Here is a 22,181-nt window from a genome sequence, read left to right as displayed (position 1 = left end):
GAAACAGTATCCTTGAAGTAAGGATTTTTAACACTCGGGGATGACAGAAACAAGTTAAATTGAAGACAAAACCAACAAGCAGATCAATGAAGTAATCAATTAGCACTACGGATATAGAGCTCCACTACAATGAAAACCACCAGACACACTGTTCCTCCAGGACCTAGAGTGGTAACTATGGCTTTATACAGTACATCATCAAAAGATCATTTTTGTTAACATTAAAGGTCTTTGATGATAAAGATTAGTTTTACAAGAACATACTTCCCACATTGTGAATATGGGTAGATAATGACATGGCTTTAGGATGGGAGGTTAATGTAAAGCAAGAAAGAATATGAGCAGGACAGCCTTGTATTTCGGGATGAGCTCTTTGAGAATGCACTTACGAGAATGCTATCTAAAAATGTGTTAACTAACATGATTATTTTTTCCATAGGTATGGTCATACGTGTGCACTGGTGGGTGACCAGATATACATGTTTGGTGGCTGTTCAGGGGATAACTGTTATCACACAGATGTTCATATTCTTAATACAGGTAAGTAGGAGATCACCCCACCAGTACACATAAATGGTAGTTAGAAGCTAAAACTCCTGCTTCTGACCCCCACGTTTCAGTTTATTTTGCATTGTTTCCCTGGTTTGTTTTATTGGATTTTGAACCTGTCCTGTACATGATGCACATGATCTCCCACTTCTTCCCCCAACAAAACAGCAATTGAATGAATTTGATTCTTCTGGCTGGATAAGATGGCCGTTCTGCTACAGCAATCTCTCTATCTTGGCGCATACATTATGTGAAAATGAGATGGTGGGGGCGACCTCCCAGATTACAGTAATAGCTCGAACATAGTGATGTTTACAGTAGTAGTCTCTAAATCTGGGTCAATAGGAGTTATTCATTAAGAGAGCACATAGAATTTATGGAGATCTGTCTTCTGAACACCAAGACAAGCCCAGGTGTTTAGTTTCACGTTTCACCAGTACATGCACAGTAACATTTGAAAGACATTAGTCTGTCCAGCCATGTTTGCACTGCAGAGATCTATGATACCCTTCTACCCAGATACAGTCCAGCAATAGCCAAATACAGATAAGCAAGAATGAGGAGATCATTGAGGGAGATTGGGATCCAATCCTTCTTGTCATATCACTCTGATACTTAAGGTCCTCCATGCTAGTGTTATTTATCTCTCATGGGGGAAATGTGTTGATATTTGTTGGCTCTATTGTTGGAGATGCACTGGTGTTTTGGCATTAGGGCATGATTAGGGATGCAAAACAAAGGGCTCCTAACTGAGGTCTGGGTAACTAATTTCAGAAAAAATTGTCTTGTAAGTCTAACCTGGGTAGAACAAAGATTGTCATATTTGAAAACAAACACATTTTTTTTATTCCAGATTTGTTTTCACAGCCAGCCTGCATTACCTGTCCTATTTTTTTTAGCAGAAAATTATTTGGCTTTCATTTTGACTTTCAGCTATGGACTCTAAACACTAAATTCAAAATAAGATGGATTAATAGGATGTTCACAGTTCTTTTATGTGTGCCTCATTCCCCAACAACAAACACCTGAATAACAAGAGACACCTGTCAGCCCATTGTCCCAGTGCTTTTGGTCTTTCAAAATCAAAGGTTCATCACTATAATTTTTGTTTAATTGATCCAAGTAGAAGCAAATTGACTTAGAAAATAAAAGATGATGAAAATGATAGTTTAGACCTGACCATATCAATACCAAAGGTACAGAATTCCTTACTATTTAACTACTTTGGATTTTAACAGTGGGTGTCAAAATGCACACATTTAATGGGAAGCAGTTAAAAGCTTTATTAGAGATAATTCTGCTCTACTTGCCTCAGGGGTAAAACTAAGGGTTTGTCTTCTTCTGTTTATGTCTTTCTAGAATAGGGACTTAAATGTCACAGATGCTGCTAATGCAGTCTAAGCCTTGCTGCACAAGGGTTTTCACAGCAGTTTGACCATATTTTAAGGATATTTAGGGATTGATGAGGGTGTTTTTATGTTTCATTTTCTTTTTCTCTTGTTGAATTTTGTTTTGTTTAATAAAATAAAAAATACAATAATAAATAATACAATAAAAAGATCACACAACACAGCTCCATGTTACAGTAGCATTAAATATCAAAACTTGCTTTGTACATATAATCACTACTAGGATGTTTTTACTGCAGATACTCTGATATGGCAGAAGTTAGAAGTGAAGGGAGAATCGCCTGTTGGATGTGCAGGTCACACATTCACACCTCATCATGACAAGGTAATACAAATACATTCACCCTTAACAACAGTGCAAATGTGTATATATTCTCAGTGTATTTTCTGCTAAAGCTCTTTTTTACACTCCATTGTCATACTGTATATTTTGCTAAATGATGATAAGAGAGATGAGCAGAGATGCCTAGTGTTAAACTAATATTTATTAGCCGAAACACTCAGTACAGTACATTTACTTTTTACTTTAGATCACAGTATTTAATTAGCAAGAAATTTTGTTACAAGAAGATTTTATTTTAGCATTCTAACCCACCTATCAATGTGCATTGATATCCGGGTTAGAATGCTTAACTAAAATCCATTACTTCACTTGCGACCAACTTCCATTCTTACTAAAGCAATTATGTACAGTAAACTCTAACTGTCTGTACATAACAAATACCAGCTGTAGTGACTTAAAGTCTCAGACCTGACTAATCTTATGTGGAAATCCCTGTTATGTAACAGATTACAATAAGATTTCACAGTGAGTAGAGTTTTTAAAGGCTAACCCAATTTCAGACACAAGGTGCAGCTTCTGAAGCAAACTCTGACCTAATAACCAAATTGAAATGATAATATTAAACTTCATTGGCAAAGGACAGAAGGGATGCTATTTTAAATACTGTGGACACTCTAGGCTACAGTTTTTATGAGAGCCACAGTAAATATTGGCATGACATTAAGCTCTCATCATTTCTTATGTGCACTGATTTAAACAAAACAATGTTACTTTACACAGTTTAAACATAGTTTAAAGTTTAGATGTATTTTGTTTGCTGATTACCTGGACTTTTTGTCAAAAACAAAAACTATGGAACTAGAAATCTTGAAGTACATTGTGGAGTCTAATGCACACTGAAAGTTGTGCCTTTAACTTATTTCAAGAGTTGGGGGGATTTTTGATTTAGTAGTTCACTACTGTTGTTACTATTAATGCTACTTCCACTACTGCTGAACTTGTTAGCAGTACTTTTGATACTACTGATTATTTTTGTTTTTAGTTTATGTATATCTTTCATTATAATAACTAACACCATCTCTATACCAATAATATATGTTTTTGTTTTGTAACATAGGATATATATTTATTTGGAGGTAGATGTACCAGCAAAAATGGCATTACCACATCAACAAATGAAATACATAAACTGAGCATTGGTAAGTATATATAATCTCTTGTATTATTATTTTGTTGTGATTCTATCTAAATGATCTGTTTTGTGCAATGCATTAATCTTCGTTGTTTGATGTGTAGAAAGCTCCACCTGCTGGTGAAAATGATTTAGAAATCTTTAATGTTTCACTTATTCATGACATACTGCCTTTTAAATGTTTGGGAGCTCTGAATGATGCTGATGTGTATGGATCATATCATGAACATAATGTAATGAGCAGAACCTCTTACATCTTTGGAGGTAGACACTACATACTAAATGTCTTATGTCATTCAAGAATACGTGGAAAAATATCTATCAAATTAAATTTGTTAAAAGAAGTGTTAAATACAGTATTTGGGAGCAAATTGTGATGTTTATAATTTATCATTTATTTATATTGTTTATCAATATTTAATATGTGTTCTATGTTGTAAAAGGAGTTGAAGTCCAGTGTAGAACAACTAGACTTTTCCTGATTGAAGGGAAATTTATTAACAGAAAAATAATAAATCAGACTCCAGCAGTTACTTTGCTAGTTAGTTTTATAAATTTACATTGAATTATTCAATTGAAAATGAAGTCAAGGATGATTGTCTTCCTTTGATCCAAAGCCAAAGGTGACAGATAAGGCCAAAAGAGGATCCCCACACTCTTGGTTGAGCAGGTGTTGTCTCAGAGGTGTGTGCTGTGCTATCAGGTCTTAATGAGGTCTCTTCCACACTCTTGCTTTGCTTCTTCATTCTGACATCCTGGATTTTAAAGTGCTGGGCTGTTTCCCATATATCCTTTCTGCTTTGGTTAAGCATAATCTCCCAGGATGTTGCATTTCTTCAAAGGTACTTCTAGTACAGTTTCTAGAACTTCTAGATCTTTGAAATACTTCTGGCCTCTTCTGGAGCATTAGACTCTTGACTAAGCTGGTGGAAGAGCTCTGTGGCTAAGGATCTGCACCTGTGGCTGGAAGGTTGCCGGTTCAAATCCAGTAGGTGGCAGAGGAATCCTACTCCGTTGGGCCCCTGAGCAAGGCCCTTAACCCCAGCTGCTCCAAGAGTGCCGTATAAATGGCAATATCGAGAACACAACAATATCCAGAACACTACACAAACCAAGACTTTAAGGCAAGGAGACAAACCCATCTGAAATCCCATATGTTTTAACACTGCAAAGAAGTTACAAAAGGTTTTGTTGCTAGATCCAATACATTCAGAACTTCAACTTCAACTAATTGCAAGGTGTTTTGTCTGGTGCAAATCATCTGGTCAACATCATCCTTACTGTCAAGCATGATGGTGCCAGCATTATGTTATGGGATTGCTTCTCAACAGCATGGACTGAGTACCATGTCAAGACTGAGGGGAAATGGATGGAGAAAGGTGCTAGCATAGTTTTGAGGAAACCTGCTTCAGTCTGTAAACAGAACAGACCAGTGACCCAAAGCACAAGGCCATTGCAACACTGGAGTGGCTTAAGGCTTAGAAAGTGAATGTCCCTGAGTATCCCAGTGAAAGTCCTGACTTGAATCCTAATGAGAACCTGGAAAACTGTAACCCATGTGCAATCTCCAAGCAACATGAGAGATCTTGAGCAAATCTGCCAAGAAGAATGTGCAATTGCACAAAACTAGTAAACAACGTTGATAAAGACTCATCCCAAAAAACTTGCAGCTGTAATTGCTGCCAAAGGTACTTGGACCAAATACTGTATACTATACAAACAAAATATTTTCAGGTTTTTTTTCTTTAGGCTTTGTGAAATTTCCTGTAACGTATACTACCGTTAGAAGTCTTCAGTCTGAACATTCAGGTTTTGAATAAAATATTAAGTTTTAAAAACTGCTTTTTTACAATATGGAACACCACAGGAAATTTCTGAATACTCTGTAAGGGACTGTAGCACCTGGTAGACTCTGTAGTAATATGCAGACATGCTACAGCTACCAACTAGATGAATACTGCAATAAATGTGTGTGCCAGATAAAGCTGAAATCTGATTAAATTTAAAAGGATTCAGCAGGATTTGTTCTTGAGCTTGTTTGATTTTAACATCTGTAACATATTTATAGTCAAAAGCTTTATTTCAGCAGGATTCTCTTTTTGTATCAGTCCATTTATTTTGTTTTAGTTAACAAGTGTGGCCATGTCGTTTAGATCTTACGGCCTTTTATGAACATCAAAGTCACACCTGTTCATTTGCATCACGTAAAAATATAAAAAGCTATGCAATTTAGTCTATTAATTATGTTTAAGCTTGGCTAGTAATTCATAATGTGCCACAACAAACATATTAGAAATAAGTTAATTACACATGTTGATACTGTTACAGCTATCCTTAAAAAATGGAAGTGATATATATTCATTATGTCCTGAATTTTGTTAGCTATTGCTTAATTTCGGCAGACATCTTTAAACCAAAGATACTCCCCCACATCTGTAAATTATACACAGTAAAATGTCCAGTATATGTCTCTGTATATGTCATCCATATACCATTGATTATATTTGCTTTTAGCCATCTTATATTGTATGAGCCTCAAGATTCCTCTCTAAACTTTGTCTTTCTTATCTTGCACCAAACATATTTATTTTGCCAAACTTTTTTTCCATCTCCTTCTTATTCAGAGTATACAACTTTCCATACTTCTTTGGGGTGTCTGTAGTTTCTGCATCATTTTGTTTTCATGGCCAAGCTTTTGCATGTACTGTATATTAACGCAGACTGTACACATAGATCAAATCCTTTCTTTTTTCAAAGACACAAAGGCACTCCCCCCTAGACTCATATTTAATCTTCCAAAAGAACTTCATCCTATTTTTACTCGTCTGTTTTAGAGGTCCAGCTTTGAATTGATTATATTATTTGACCCAGATGCACATAATTATTGGTATCCTATAGCTTGTTGATATTGACTCCTTGAGAAGAGGATTTTTGTTAAGGCATCACTCTAGTTTTCTCCAAGTTAATTCTCAGTCCTGCTTTAATGTTACCATCTGGGCAAACATGATTATGCTGTTTGCAAACTTGTAGGTGAGTATTACATATATACAGATGTTAAGTGTCCAAATCCAATGATCTTTAGATGTTTTATTCACAATCAGTTATATTGAAAAACTATATTGCAGTCCCTTAGCAATTATATTTCTACATTTAAATGTTTTCTGCCTTTATTAAGCTGATGACTTGGTAGTAAATTGGGCTAGTTAGGTTAATGGACTTCTGCTTAATGCCTTGGCATTACATTCTAATCAAGTTGTACAGAGTACCCTGTAGTTTAAAAATGTGTGTGTCAGATTTTGTTCTTATAGGAAATACACACCTGTGCAAGCAAAGTGTTTCAGCTGCAGTAATAGCAAGTAGCTATCAAGAGTGTGAATCCCATGGGAGATTTACATTACAAGCTCTCTTAGTTACACAGTTTGAAACAGTTGCCCTTAAGACATACTGTACAACATACAATACATATTCATTTGCAAACATCACAAATGGTATACTTAAAATGAAACAAAGCACCCACTTTTGATTTGCACTGTTTTGCTACAAAACAGTATTGTACAAAATAAAAGTTTTAGTTTCCTCGTATATTATTACCTCGTAAATATAAAATACGTAAAACATTCACCTTGCAACATAGGTCTTCAGCGCAAACAGTATTTATTCTTTAACACAAGCCTTTTAAGTGTGGTTTCAGAGTGAGTATGAAGACATTAATTAAATATCATATGCAATGAAGCTAATGTATGTGGTTTACTGTACTTTTTCCATCTATCTGCTTATTGCTCTATATGTTCTTAAAATCTGAGCAGGAGGTTTCATGGCATAACATTAATGTCACTTTATTGATAATTACATTAAAACAGATAGTTTTGGAATATGTCAGTAAAAGTGATATATTTACCTGAAAAAATAATGTAACTGCAATCCATTTTGATTCTTAATGGCTTAATATAACTTTCTTTATAAGTAACAAATAGTACATACAGCTGCATTTGAATACAGTATGCATACGGTATATGAATACAGTACATAATAAACTATACCTGTTTAAAACTATATAAAAGTTTTGAAAAAAAAAATTTTTTTAGAAAGGTAACAAGATAGTAATATAAATCAATTGTTGGTCACAGTTTTCTTAATAAGAACTGAGACATGAAGCCAGGTTAGGATCTTAAAACCAGCATTTGATCCCTGACATTCACTGTACAAAAGGTACACACCCAAGGAAATTACTCGAATAAAAAAAAACATCTAACACTCAAATCAGGTAATATTACTTAATGGTGATCAATTTTTATCTTATTCCTCCATGAAGGTACTCACATTGATTTTACAATGATAGCCTCAGTTCTGTTCTTATTAATATTAAGTATACATGTTTCCTAGATAATCTCTTTGCAGATATGTCACCCTATTATTCAAATAATGTAATTCACTATATATTTAACATCTCTTGTTAATAAGTAATTAATAATTGTAAGATGAATGATTGTTCAGTAAACTTATGAAATAAATTAGTGAATATACAGTTTATGCAGTCTGTTTATGTCTTTGCGTACATTTAATACAGGACACTGTCTTAAAGAGTATACAGTATAAAACAGTTAAGGAGGTGTACATCATTTAAAAGCTCATGCTGTTACACTAGTTTTACATTTTCTCTGCAGCCAAGATGAAATGGAAAGTGCCATTGTATGTTGGGATTCCCCCAGCCCGCCGACACAGTCACACGGCATTTATTCTTCATGGTCATGTAAGTATGAGGCACTTGAAAACAGATTGATGTACCCTTATGAAATGCAAGTAGATATGCAGTTTATGTACTGTGCACACAAATATTCACCTTAATAAAATGTCTTTAATTACATGTTCCCCCAGGTGGTATTATTACCGCCAATTACAGTAGAAATGTATCATTCAAGATGAAACTAAAATAATGATTAGTGCATGCTGTGTAACGAAAGGTTTGTTTTTGTGATCTGAAAAGCAAGACCAAAGTGAATTATATAACAAATCTATAAAACCTGTTGCCTGTAATTATAGAGGAAACTATACAGTACTGTATCTATTGTAATGTAACATTCACAGATGTGCCATTGAAAACCAAATGCATTATTTGTACAGGTGCTGTAACATTTAAAATGATGGTAGCCTAGAATGTGATGATGAAACCTTAAAATAGACTTAACTTCCTATGTATTGCATTGCATAATATTAGTCTCAATTATAAGTTTAATTTTGCTATTCTGTTGATTTAGATGTATGTATTTGGAGGCTCAAATGAAGAGAAGGAGTTTAATGACTTAAAGGTGATGAAACTAATAAATCCTTCAGAAAGACAACCAAGTATGTATGCTTTTAAGTTTTAAATATAACTCAATAAAGATGATATTTTAAGAACTGCTACTATATGATTTTACAAATCTAAAAATAGGACAGGCAGTGAATGGCCGAGTGGGACTTTTGTTCACCTTTCATATGGCACATGGCCATTATGGAGAAGAAACGTGCCACTGCTGCTGATCAAGAAAATCATGCTGTCCAGCTGGACCCACTATGACATCCAGTTCCACCTCTCTCTTTTTTCAAGGCTGTACTTTCTTTTGTTTTTCTGCTTCTTGTTCCCTCTCATTCATGTTTCATCTGGCTTGTTAGATACTTCTGTGGCTGCTTCACCATTTTCACCAAGGTACTTCTTAGCTGAGGTCATACAGTAGCTTCTATTGTTTTCCCTTAATCACCCTGAAAACTGTTATTTTTTCTAAATTCTGCATTACAAGATTGGTCTTTTCTGCAGAATAAATTCTTGAATTTATTCTATGCAGTAATCTTTGGTATATAATTATACATATTAATATATACATTTAAAAATACATATTTTTATTTTGGCCTATATCAGAGTACACTAAGGAGTATTAAAAAACTGTTCCAATACTCATTTGTGCCATTTTAACATCTCTCTTTATTTATTTACAATACAAACTGAAACAAAATTAATGCACCTAAACTTTTGTTACTAACTTTTATTAATCCCTAATACAAAATTGTGTGGCCACTTTCTGGACAAACATTAAAATTAATATCTTGTGGCATAGAGGCAGCACAGTGGTGCAGTTGTTAGCATTGCTACCTTGCAGCACTGGGGCCTTGGGTTCAATTCCAGACGTGTAACGGTAGTTGCGTGGAGTCTGTATGGTCTCCTGTATTCACGTGATTTTCCTCCAGGCACCCCAGTTTCCTCCCACAATCCAAAATAATAGTAGGTTAATTGGCTTCTTGAAAAACTGGCCCAGGTGTGTTTGTGCCTATGTGTGCCTTGCAAAAGACTGGCATACTGTCCAAAGTGCACCCATTGCTTGCTGGGATATGCTCCAGCTCCCCAGTGACCTTAAATTGAGTGAAATTGTTAAAAATTGGATGGATACAGAAGCACACAATGGGAGTTAGGGTGCTGTAATAGTATTTTAAAATAGACTTGTCCAGGAAACACAAATGATACAACCTTGAGGTACAAACCAGTACAGTTTATGTACAATGTAGGGAAACAACAACAGAAAAGCATGAAGCTCTTCTTCTCAGAAATGGTCAACAGCTCATTCCTGTCACGCCCTCTGTAGCCAGAGGGCGCTCCTTCTCTGTCCTGTCCCTAGTTTCTGGTCTGCTGTCCTTCCGGTCTCTCTCTTTCCCTTGGGCTATATATTTCCGGGTCTTGCACTTTGCCAGGGCTCAGCATTGACGTTCGGCTGTCCTGAGACCCGCCTAGCACCAGGTCGCCCCACATCCGCTACCTGAGGGCATAGGTTTCTATACGGCATTCCTGAACTCTTTGCACTACGAGCCCGGGCCTTTTTCCCGTCTCGCCACTACGCATATGGGTCTTTTTCCGCTCTCCTGCTGCCCTCGGGTAGTCCCTTTGGACGTCCTTGACAATTCCCTCAGCATTCTGGGTAATGTGGTTCAGACAAGGGTCTTCATTTTGCCCGAACCTTCAGTTGTACCATACTGGCCAAGGCACGGATAGTTTTCTGTATTGATCAAACTGCTGAATTCTCCTTGGCAATTCCTTCTGTTGCAGGTAGGAATCACACTCTGGCACTTCTATCCAATCCTTCTCCAGCTATGGACTTTGACAATAAAGGAACCATCTTCCAAATCCCTTTATCCCCTGCATTAGGGCCCAGCATTAATATGGATGTAGTTGTTTTGTCATCTGGTATGCAGAGACAGGATTGACTTTTAACATTTCCTCTCTATCAGACACACAAAAGGAGATAATACACCATCCACTGGTATGTTTTACCTTGCAGTTAGTTTGGCATGCCATGACAAAATGGATGGTGTTACAGTGGATACCTGCTGCAGTATCTCACCTCACAGTCATTACATAGGCAGCTCCCCTCATAGGAGCACAGTTCCCCTGTGGGATCTTACTGGGGACATGATGGACTTTCACATGTACTGCTTGAGCCACTAATTTGTCAGTCTGTGAAGACTACCTTCTTTTTATTTGTCACATTGAATGGCATGTCAGTGAACTCCAGGCATTATCCACATATGACTTCATTGTTCAGTCTTTCTTCTGACCCTCTCTGAAGTGACATTAACATCAAACCCAGCCTTTATTCTCAAGGTGTTGTCAACCTTCCACTTTAACCATCTGATTGTAGTGTAAAGCCTTTCAGTCATCCCCTCTACCTTCTTCTTATTCCTGTCTACAGGAGGCAGTCTGGGAATGTGATGCCTATATGCTGTACACTCTCAAAGCATATCATTACTGATGATAGCACATCCATTGACAATCTATTTGTGTACATTCCTGTAATTTAAATGTAATACTTCCATCAGGATTCCTGTTTGACGTTTCCTCTGAGAGTCATATTCTTATTCATTGAACTGCACAGACAAATCAGAGAACAGCCCAGTTTTGCACATTTTGCAGATTTCATTGCTATGAATATTCACTAGGTGTAATCCTTTACAGTCATAATATTTTGTGAAGACATCAGCGCACTTTGCACCAGGAGCCTGACACTACCACCGAGTCACTTGGATTTGTCACATTTTAAATGCTGGTTCCAGTATTTTAGTTCTTAATCACTTGTCCCCTCTTGGGGAGCACAGTCATCTTCTTCCTCAAATGCTTTGTTCTTGAATCAACTGACAACTCACAGCTTAAAATAGTACTTCTGTATTTTTGTATTTACACCTGATTTCTTCCATTTGTAATTCTTTGATGATCACTTAGAACTAGAGAATTACAGATTAAATCATCAGTAATTACCTAGGAAAGATTAAATACAAATATATTTTAAAAATACTTTAATTTAGAGACATTAGGAAAGTCAGTAATTCAGTATTGAGTAACTGAGTGGTTAAGGCTTTTTAGTCTGGACTAGTAGGTTGTAGGTTCAAATAGACTGTAGACTGTTTTGTCTGTTTTGTATGGATAGATATCCCAGGTGTCACAGCCGATATTTCTCATGTCCTACACCTCCAGTTTTCCGAGACCAGGTTCTGGAGGACCTCACCCCGTTATCCCAGGATCTCCATGTCGGTTGTCTGGTCATGTTTCCTCCATTCCCGGGAATTTTAACCTTGTCACGTCTCAGGATGGATCTGTTGTTAATGTACTCTTGGACTGTGCCCTGACCAGCCTTCAGACATGCTCAGATTTGGATGCCACTCTTTGTCTCCCCCGCTCACTGTTCTCAAGGACTGTCAGTGTTATCTTGTGCACCATTAAACCCCTGTGTGTTTTCCCATACCACGCCTCCTGTTTCCTCCAGCTCTTACCGCATCGCATCGGGTCTACTACAAAACCCGACACGGACTGCAGACCCTGTCCGTAACACCAGGGATGGCAGCTCCAGTCTTCAAGGATCACAGAGTTATTTGATTTTCATTCCATCACTAATGTTGATTAACATATTGATATAATCACCTTTATCTCTTAATCAGCAGCTAATTGAAATGTTCTTCCAAAGCCCATAGCACTCTGCTCCTAAAGGATTAAAGTTGTCCATCTCATGTAAATCATGCCATTGGATAGACACAATTAAGTAGAAAATTAATATGTATTATTGATAATTTAAGAAAATATACTATTGCTTACTATTGTTTATTAAGTTTTTCGCAGAACTTGCTGGTCTCATTAATAGAACATTAGGCATCCTCATCCATCTCTAGTCTTCAAATTTGATGTTATGCAACTTCACATCATTATTCCAGTTCTCCCTGCTGACATACAGTATTTGTTATAGAGGAAATTATTTAAGCTCATCTGAACAGAATCGTTTTGAACTATTTTGCTATCATTCTCAATGCTTACTTGTTCCTTCACTGTCAAATTCCTTTACATCTTCATCCACTGTCAAAATGTACTGTATGCAAATTAGTCAAATGATTTGCTTTGCAATGAATTTTACACCTCATGAATTTATCTTAGCTGTACGTGATCATCAATGTGCTTGCAGTTGCTAGGCAACAAGGTGCCTTAAGAGGGAAAAGTCCAGTCTTCCTTGGCAAAGGTGTCATAATAGTTATACCATACCAAGATGCAGTTTAGAAGACACAAAATTAATTTTTTTGTCCTTTTTACATGTCCTTTTTAGTTTCAACATTTGCTTTGACCTCTACTCTAAGAGACAAAAATGATTAATTATATCCAAAACATTGTTTCAGCACAACAAAATAGTGATCACAAAACTTGTCATTTTTACTGTACCTTAATCAACTATTGTCCTTTTCGCTGACTGTTCTCAGTATCACGTCATCATTTCCAGTGCATTAAACTCTAGATATAAAGGCCTGTTATACCTTGGCCATTAACTTATTTTTAAATAAACTAGGCTTAATATCTGTGATGTCATAATTAATTGTAAGTATGAATGAGTCGAAATACAGTATGTGTAAGGAAAAAAATCACTTTGATTATTTCACAGAACGTATTTTGAAGAAAATATTTGAACAATGTAAGTTCATATTATTTTCATTTCAATGTAAACGTTTTAACCACTTTTTAATTATTGAAGTCATTCTTGTTTTTGTTTGCCTTTGTGATGGAAGTAATGAAGGAAATCCTGTCTGAATTTGGAATCCAGGGAGTAAGCAATTCGTAAGTCTTTCTTTAAATAGTTCCAGAATTTTACATTCCCCATGCATTCTTTTGTATTATACAGTGGTTCAGTATACATATCATTTAACTGCTTTTGGTTGAATCTAGGAAGATTTTAATGTAAAGTCACAGTATGGGGAAAAACAGATTACATATGGTGTCAAACCCCAACTGTTCAGTTGAACTCATTTTGGCATTTTATTTAAAACTGTCACACCATCTGAACCTTTTCAGGTGGACTTTTTGGTTTTCAAATTAAACAGACACACTTTACCTGAAGGACATCTTTGGCATTTAACGAAAAGAAGAAAAAAATTATAGCACGAGATAATGCAGACATGTAACAAAATTTTGCCTTTGCTCATTCTGACTTTACATTATTTTCATGTGAATGCAAACAGCATACAATTCTGATTTACTGTATATTAATTCACATAAAATCTTCTAAAAATTAACAAAATAAACTTAAATATCACTAATTTAATACATTTACAATTACTTTTTTGATACACCTACCAATGGTCTGAAAACTGGACTTGTTGCAAGTGATGTATTTTTCCTTCACTGAATCACATAGGTATCTTCGATAGTGCTAAAGATACTCCAGAACACATCACACTCTTCCACTGTTTAATGATCCAATGCACCTGACCCCTGTAGCATTTCTGTACTTCTGCTTACATTTAGTCATGTTGTCCTTGGTCTTGTATACTGAAGACCATAACACATATTTACAAACTTTTCTTTAAAAAGAGCAGCATAATTTAAGAATTTGGTTTCTTGTATTACATTGCTAGAACCCATATATGGTTCTACAAACAACTAAAATGTCTTTATGTCAGTTCAAAGGTGGCACAAGCAACCCAACTTTAAATTTATTTTTTTTACTTGCTCTATTTCATCTACTGAAACAATTTACTTGTTACATAACATTTTAATTTTTACTCTGAATTTTGTATTAAAGGAATTACATTTTTATTATAAATTAATACAGTATTCTCACACATTTTTGAAAGATTTGGTTTTTATCAGACGCACATGATTTGTAGATTGTCACTAATGTTCTATTTAAATATATTCACTTCCTGTTCCTGTTAACTAATATTTCTAACACTAACTTCCTGTACCTTCCTGTCTCACTCCATTGCTGAGGTCTGTGGTGAGCTTTCCTATATTTGACTGCTTATTTCTTCTCACAAGACATGAAATTTACCAACTGTCCCTTTGGCTCCTCCCTTTGGTTACTCTTGTAACCTGGACTGCAGCATGGCCAGCTCTTCTTATCCATTCCTCAGAAATTATAAATCAAGCTATTTGCATGGAACTTAACATTCTTGGCTTTTTTGGTAGGGCAGTTGGTATTTTTGTCTGCTTTCTGCAATTACTTATGGTTTTATACCTGTGTTTCTTTTTTACATTTAGATTTGCACCTACAAAGGTTCCTAATGTCAAGTATGAACTTAGTGAGCCTCCTTTTCCTACAAGAATAGAATCACCTCCCCCCGTCCAGGTAAGTTTACATGTCAAGTTACATTATAAAACTTACTCCCATATAATGGTTCTTTGGGAGTAAGGGCAAGTTGGTCTATTAGTTTTTTATATCATAAAATGTATTGCACAGTGTTCCATACCTAATGTGCCTTCTATTCCTTATGAAATTCATTCCCTTCAAATCACTTCAAATACATTCAGATTTATAAGAATATATACTGTAAGCAGCAATGTTACAAACAATTGGTAATATTTGCCATATGCCTTCAATGTAATATGACTGTTATATTCAAATAAATATTCATAACACAGTAACTTTGTGTGGAATAATATTTCTGAATTAACGTGCAATGTGCCAAGGCAGCTGGAGTTTTTAAAGACAACAGATGTGAATTATAGATTAGATTTTATGTCGCTCCTGGCATAGAACCAGATACTAAAGCAATGATTATTTATTTAATTTTACCTCATTTTGTTTTGTTCTGCCTAAGACAATTCTTCTTAATGTTTTTTCTTTTCCTTAAAGAAAAGGCCCAGCACAAAGAAAGTATAGTCACATAAACAAGTCAGTTAAACCTATACTACATTTAAGTATTGCACAGCAAATTGTCAATATCATTAGTATAATTTATTGCAAAAATCAGTTTTGAGTTTATACAGATAATTTACACAAATGATCAAATGTAACTTGATACTAGCGTCTTTCTCAAAATCTTGCCCATAGATAATATTAACAGACGCTTTGTATGTTTAGCTAGCAAGCAGCCGGGATTTCAGTGCTGTTCGTAATGAAGCCATGGAGACAATCAACAGAGCATTTGCTATGCTGGACAATGAGTTCCTGAAGCTGGATAAGTATGTATTTTATATGTAATTTCTTGTTTATATTGGATTGTTTAGATGGCATGCATACACATGCATATTTTCAAATATACTGTCTTCAACTAAAGTACCTTGCAGAAGTATTCACCCCCTACCCATTATATCATACTTAGATTCTTTATGAATAATTGATATGCTGTACAGTACATATTTTTCAAATATTTTTTTCAAAATTGTAATGATCAAACTGAACACTGTCATAAGTGAAGTGCAATTTATTGATTGCATGAGTATTCAAGTCCCCTAAGTGAGTGGGAACATCATTAAGACAGTACTTGGTGAAAGCACCTTTGGCAGCAATTACTGCTGTCAGTATTTGTGGATAGGTTTAAACCAGCATTTCACAGTTGGATGTTATAATTGTATCTGTTCCTCTCAGCAACATTGCTCTAGGTAGGGGTTAAGTCTATGTTAAAAAGCAGAAGGAAAAAACATGATTTGCTTCACTCTTGACACCTGAAGAAGGCTCAACAGCCAAAATGTTGATTTTTTCCTTCTTTCTATGTTTCAGAGTGGAATTAACCTTTACTTCTTCCTTTGCAGCCAGCTGATCTGGAACACTTCAAAATTGCTCCAGTTCTAATAAGTTCATTGAGTGTAGTTAATGGACTACAACTGTCAAGTCTCACCTTAAATTTTTTATTGGATTCAAATCCGCATTTTGTGCTACTTAAGGTCATTACATCTTTTCTTGTCAGACCACTCAAATGTGGCTTTGACCTTGTACTTTAGGTCATTGTGCTTCTGAAATGTAAATATTGAAACCTAGTTCAGATTCCTGATTAAAACACTAAAATATTCCTCCACTTCTCTTGAATTTTGTACCATCCATTTTTCCCTCATTCCTGACAAGCTTTTCAGTCCCTGCTGATGAGGAGCATCCAAATAATATGATGTTTTGCAAACAGTTGGGAAAGGGTTGGCAGGGGGATATGCTGTACTGGATTTGTGTCAGACATAGTGCTTTGCACGCAGACCAAAAAGTTCATTATTTGTGTCTTCTGAACATAAAGCCTGCATATATCTAATACAAACTTTAATAGGAGTCAGTGTGAGTTGAGGCTTCTTTCTTTCATATTGTTATAAATAGGGTAAAGAAAACAGAGAATTATCCAAAATATACTGAGTGGGACAATCAATAATTCAAATAAATAATCATAACACCCAGGTTGTAAAGATTATGCCAAGAATATACCCGAACAGTTGGTAAAATAAGAGAAACTTGTAATCTTTGTTCTTTGACACAGTTTTGATGAAAAAAGTAATATGTCTCACAGATTGGGTCTCTTATGAACATGGATCTCCAGTGTCTCCCTTTTCCATGTTCTGTGTTCTTCTTTACCTCTTCCTGTACTGTTGGTAACTCTTAATGATTTACTCAGACCTTAATTAACTAAGGTAAACCTTACAATTTTTTTATCAATTTGTCTCAGACCCCCTTACAACTCAGCAAACATCTCAGTTCCTTTCCTGCTTTGAAGCTGGAAAAAAAACAGATTTTGACACTAGCTAGATGTTGTCCAATGTAGCTAGATTTTTAAGACACCTCAATAGAATCTTCCAATAACCGTAACAATGTATAGGTCAGCCTTGTGCACAGCCCAGGATATTGTTGATATATAAGCGGTGACTCCCATCTAAGATGGAACTTTGCATTTACTATTGATTTACAGTAACATCCTTAAACATTTTTACATTTTTATGCTTGCCTGTCTGCTCAGTTTCAAAAGGTAGCCTGATCTAATTAGTGTCTGAAACTAAAAACTAATGATGCACATTCCACTTATTAATGATGGACTGTACACAAAGGAATAATTTACCTTTTACTAATCTGTATCTCTCTGCCACCTTATTCCTGATTAGTTTCAAAAGTACACCATTAAGACTTTTTGGTCTTCATGGTGTCACACCTAGATCGGCGGATGACATGGGAGACTGCAGCTTTGCCATGAGCAAGTGCATTTCTCCTGGGGCTGCAATTCAAACACACTCGGGCTGCCTTTGGATTTGACCTTCCCCCAATCAAGCCAGCACCCAATCATCCATTTAATTTAATCAAGAATCCCTGTTCAATCCCCAAAACACCACAAAAAGGTGCTCTGTTATTGATCTACTGAGCTCCTGCTACGCTCAGCTCTGACTTTAAGTCATGCTACCAGCAAACCTGAAACCCCAGTGCCTGTGACTCCAAACTCAAGACCCAAACACCCAAACCCTGCCTGAAACATGTCCTGCATGGTGTGCTTCCAGCACCTTTACCTTGGTGTTCTTCCTTGTCTGTTCCTGCCCTGTTTCCAGACTGTTTTTCTTCTCCCAGACAGTCAATTCTTGCTTCTTCCAATCCTTTGGAAAACACTGACTCACAGCCTGTGGATTCCCTGTTTGTCTGAGGAACTGGGCTCTTACCTGCAGCAGGCTGCATCATAACACATGGTTGATATGTTGTATAGGAGTTATCCATAGGAGTTATCCATTTCATGAAAGACTCAAATAAGTATTTTATGTCTTCTAAATTTTCATTTGTTATTCTTGTGGTATATTCTATGAAAAGGTCACGGTATATATTTCCAAAACTTTTTTGCTTCAGTGTAAACTTTGTTACAGTCTATATTCCTCCAAATGAACCTCATTTGATATTCTTAAGTGGAAAACTGCAGCAATTATCATTTACTAGCTAGAGGACAGAAACCAAAATCGGTAACTGAGTCAGTCTTTTACCACAATGCTAACTTGGTGCATCAGTTTTCTTGACATGAACTGATCTAGAAAGGCCATGAAATCTTTTCAGGAAGCATGATTTTTTTCTGGGAGAGTAAGTAAGTCATACATAATTACATTAGAAGGAGAAAAAAAATGATTCAGGTAAACCATGTATACTGTAGTTAATCAATGAGTAAAACTGCATTTTTTAGTCTTGTTGAAGCCAGGCTCAAGACACTGATAAGGCCTTGTATCAAGCCATGTCAGAGAAATAATTTCTTTCAGTCTACTTGTTAAAGTAGAATACATAAATGATGGATAAACTTACACCACTGTAGACAGATGTATATGAATGTTTGATGTGTGTGTATTTTATTTTCAAATTACCTTTTGGAAAAATACGTTTTCTTGATAGCTGAGAATCTCAGCAGACATAAGCTTAATTTATCAAAAGGAGAAACAATATTATTATTACACTTTCCAACTTTTCATATGGCATCTTCAAAAGCAATCATCTTAAAAATGTTTTACAATATATAAAAAACAAAAATATTGTTGAATTTACAAAGCTGCATTTAATTCTTAAGTTGGACACAGTACATAAAACAACCAGCACAATCAGCATTTAGTAACACAGACACAGCAACAAAAGAAGAATTCACCCACAGAGTAGACATTGGTGATACATAGTAAACCAGAATTAGGTGAGAGAAGTTCAGTGGAGTTTACAGATAACATATTGGCTAGAAATTCTGAGAGACAAACCCAGAACCTTGGACATAAACAGAAGGATTTTAAAATCAACTGAAAATCTGGCAGAAAGCCAGTGCCTGGAGTCCTAGATAAGCATGATATGATCACTTGTGTATAACCTAGTCAGTATTCTAGCTGCTAAATTCTGAACTACAGCACATTGCCGCATGTAGCATTATACTCCCTAAAGAAACAAGGGCATGAACAATTTTAGGATTATTAATGGTATTAATTGATTTCCTCCCGATGCTGACACTGATCCGTGAAGAAAATAAAATTCTTGATACACTCCAGGAAATAAAAAATGCATTTGTTAGATTCTGAGAATGTGTTTATTAGATATGTACAATTAGGAGCAAAATGTAAAAATAAAAAAATAATTCATGCTACTTATGTTTTCAGTAAAATCCATTTTTATTTTGATTGAAATGGCTGTTAAATTCATTTTCATTGGTTGGTTAATCTATATCCTCCCATTTGTTATTCTCTGTAAAAAATGATGATTCTCCTTTTTAAAGGTTTGTTACTGTACGCGTAGCAACTAATAGTTGATAACTACATCTAATTAATAAAACTAACCAATGAAATCTAATTATAATTAGTGGGCTTTTAACTAATTAATCAAATGTAATTGATGAACTAAGCATTGCTGCCACACATCATCCAGGTGGGTGCTGCACTACAGCTCTCTTTCCGACAAAGGAAACAGAGCTGTGGGAGGTGCTGTCCTTTGGATGAGACATTAAAATATGGTCCAGATTACATGGTTGTTAAAGATCTTGTGGAAGTTTTAGAGGTCTACTTACCTACTTACTAATGTCCAATCTGAACCTGGGTTTGTACATTCTGGTCTTCTCACTCAGATCATTGTTGTTGTTGTTGTTGTTGTTGTTGTTAATGGTGGTGGTGTTGGTTTTGTTGTCCTTGTTAATATGCACTAAATGATTATTATTATAATATGGATGAACATTTACTTCATACTGTACATACAGTATGATGGACTTTATTATATTTTTAACAAACAAGTCACAACAAATGCACTTTTTTAACTTTTTTAAATGCAAAATTTTAAATGCACATGTGAATGGATTTACAAATATAACATATACTATACAGTATGTAACAATGGTATCTTCTGTCTACATGTAGTGAAAAGTCAATTATCGCTCAAGCTGCAATTGCTCTCCAGCATGAAAGAGAAGTCTACAGCATCCAGTATCAAAAACAACAACAGGTCTGTATTTATTTGGTTCACATTTAATGTTTGCTTTCAAAAATAGTAAAAACAATTTGCCACAAGGATCTCCTATCATGGTCTATATCTCTGTGTTACAGAAAAAATAAAGACATACACCTGGAAATATTCTAAAGTTTTCTTTGATGATAGCGCTACACTGGAGGAAACAAACACCTGTAAAATTCTCTTGTAGTGGAGCAGCCATTTTTACCCAACCACATGCAGCAAACTTTAGTTGTAATTCTATCAAAATTAAGCATCATACAATTGTGTTACAAACATTCACTATAGATGGTAGCAAAATTCATTTTATGTATTGACTTACTCTGTTATGTAGTTCTTGTACTTGCTTTTGAGAAAATATAAATGATCCAACAGAAGTAGATCATAACTGATACTATTATTCTTCTGTAGCAGCCCAACAACGCTTTTATTTTACCTTCAGCACAGATGTTAGAATATTTTTGGTAATATTTGACCACAGTTTCCAAAACCATTTTTCCCTATATCTCAAGTGATTCTCAAGAGGATCAACCTCACTAATTTAATGCACTAATCTTGCATAGTTAAAACTATGATAAAGTATCAGAAACAGAAAGAATCAGAAGAACTGACCATTGTCTTTCTTTAGGAACTCCAGGAAATGCTAGAAAAACATAAGGCCCAAAATGAAGCTTGGCTAAAAGCCCGAGCAGAGGAGAATGACAAGGAGAGGAAGGAACTCTATAAACTACGGGTAATCTCTGCTACTGCAATTATTATCAATGATTTCGGTAATCAGAAAGCACCAACGTGTCTTTTTCATACCTAAAACAGAAAACCATTTTTTATTAATAACAAATTAGCTGGATAAATGTTTAGAGACAACCCACCTACTACTTAAAATGCAAGATAACAGGGATTTGTCAAAACAGAGATTTTACCAAACGTATTATTGTGAAACCATGGTTAACTTCATCCATATTTTAGAGGGGAAAATTAAGGCGTTCTTTTGAGATGTAAACTAGTGTTGCAAAAGATGTTTTCACTTGGAAAATTATTTTTTCAGGAGGAGATATTGCAGGAGCAAAAGAAGCTTAAAGAAGAGCAAGAGAACATTCAAAAACGAAGTGAACAGCTGCTGTCTATCATGCAGCAGTTTAAAGGCATGTAGAACAAAAGAGTGATCTACAACTTAGTGTCACGATCGTAAACCCCTCCTCTTAAAGACGCCTTGTTTTTCACTCATCTCCCACACCTGCTCCCTGTTCCTGCCCCCTTTTTAAGCCAGACGCCTACTCTGTTCCAAACTCTGCATTGACTCCCGTACCAAGCGAGTCCGGGACCTGGAAGCGCCTGGCCCCTTCAAGGTTTTAGTTTCTGTTCTTGATCCCGTGCCGGTCCCGACCCGGTTCTTGTTTTTATCTTGTCTGTCTTGGATGGATCGCCTGGCTTTGGACTTTTGCCCCGTTTTGGATTCCCCTTTTGGACTCAGCTCTGGATTGTTTGCCTCGGCCACACCTCCACCGTTCACCAGCACACCATGGACACGCCCCCTGTTTTTCATTTCCGACTCCTGCATGCCATCAACTGTG

The 22,181-nt window shown here is 35.8% G+C and overlaps 1 protein-coding gene across 1 annotated transcript in view; it reads left to right on the top strand.

The window, feature by feature from the left end:
• Positions 1-21,760, top strand: part of LOC148837818 (kelch domain-containing protein 3) — a 35,414-nt gene extending 13,654 nt beyond the window's left edge. The window contains exons 8-17 of the mRNA XM_088911139.1: positions 440-540; positions 2,198-2,283; positions 3,359-3,440; positions 8,098-8,183; positions 8,689-8,776; positions 13,496-13,544; positions 14,967-15,054; positions 15,790-15,894; positions 21,239-21,343; positions 21,656-21,760. Coding sequence (XP_088767265.1) covers positions 440-540; positions 2,198-2,283; positions 3,359-3,440; positions 8,098-8,183; positions 8,689-8,776; positions 13,496-13,544; positions 14,967-15,054; positions 15,790-15,894; positions 21,239-21,343; positions 21,656-21,760 — 895 coding nt within the window. The remainder of the gene's footprint in view (positions 1-439; positions 541-2,197; positions 2,284-3,358; positions 3,441-8,097; positions 8,184-8,688; positions 8,777-13,495; positions 13,545-14,966; positions 15,055-15,789; positions 15,895-21,238; positions 21,344-21,655) is intronic.
• The last annotated feature ends 421 nt before the right edge of the window (positions 21,761-22,181 follow it).

The sequence above is a fragment of the Atractosteus spatula genome, chromosome 3 (genome assembly GCF_055471065.1).
Source record: "Atractosteus spatula isolate fAtrSpa1 chromosome 3, fAtrSpa1.hap1, whole genome shotgun sequence".
Lineage (NCBI taxonomy): Eukaryota > Metazoa > Chordata > Actinopteri > Semionotiformes > Lepisosteidae > Atractosteus > Atractosteus spatula.
Note: the sequence above shows the minus strand (reverse complement) of the source record. Positions and strands in the feature narration are given on the sequence as shown.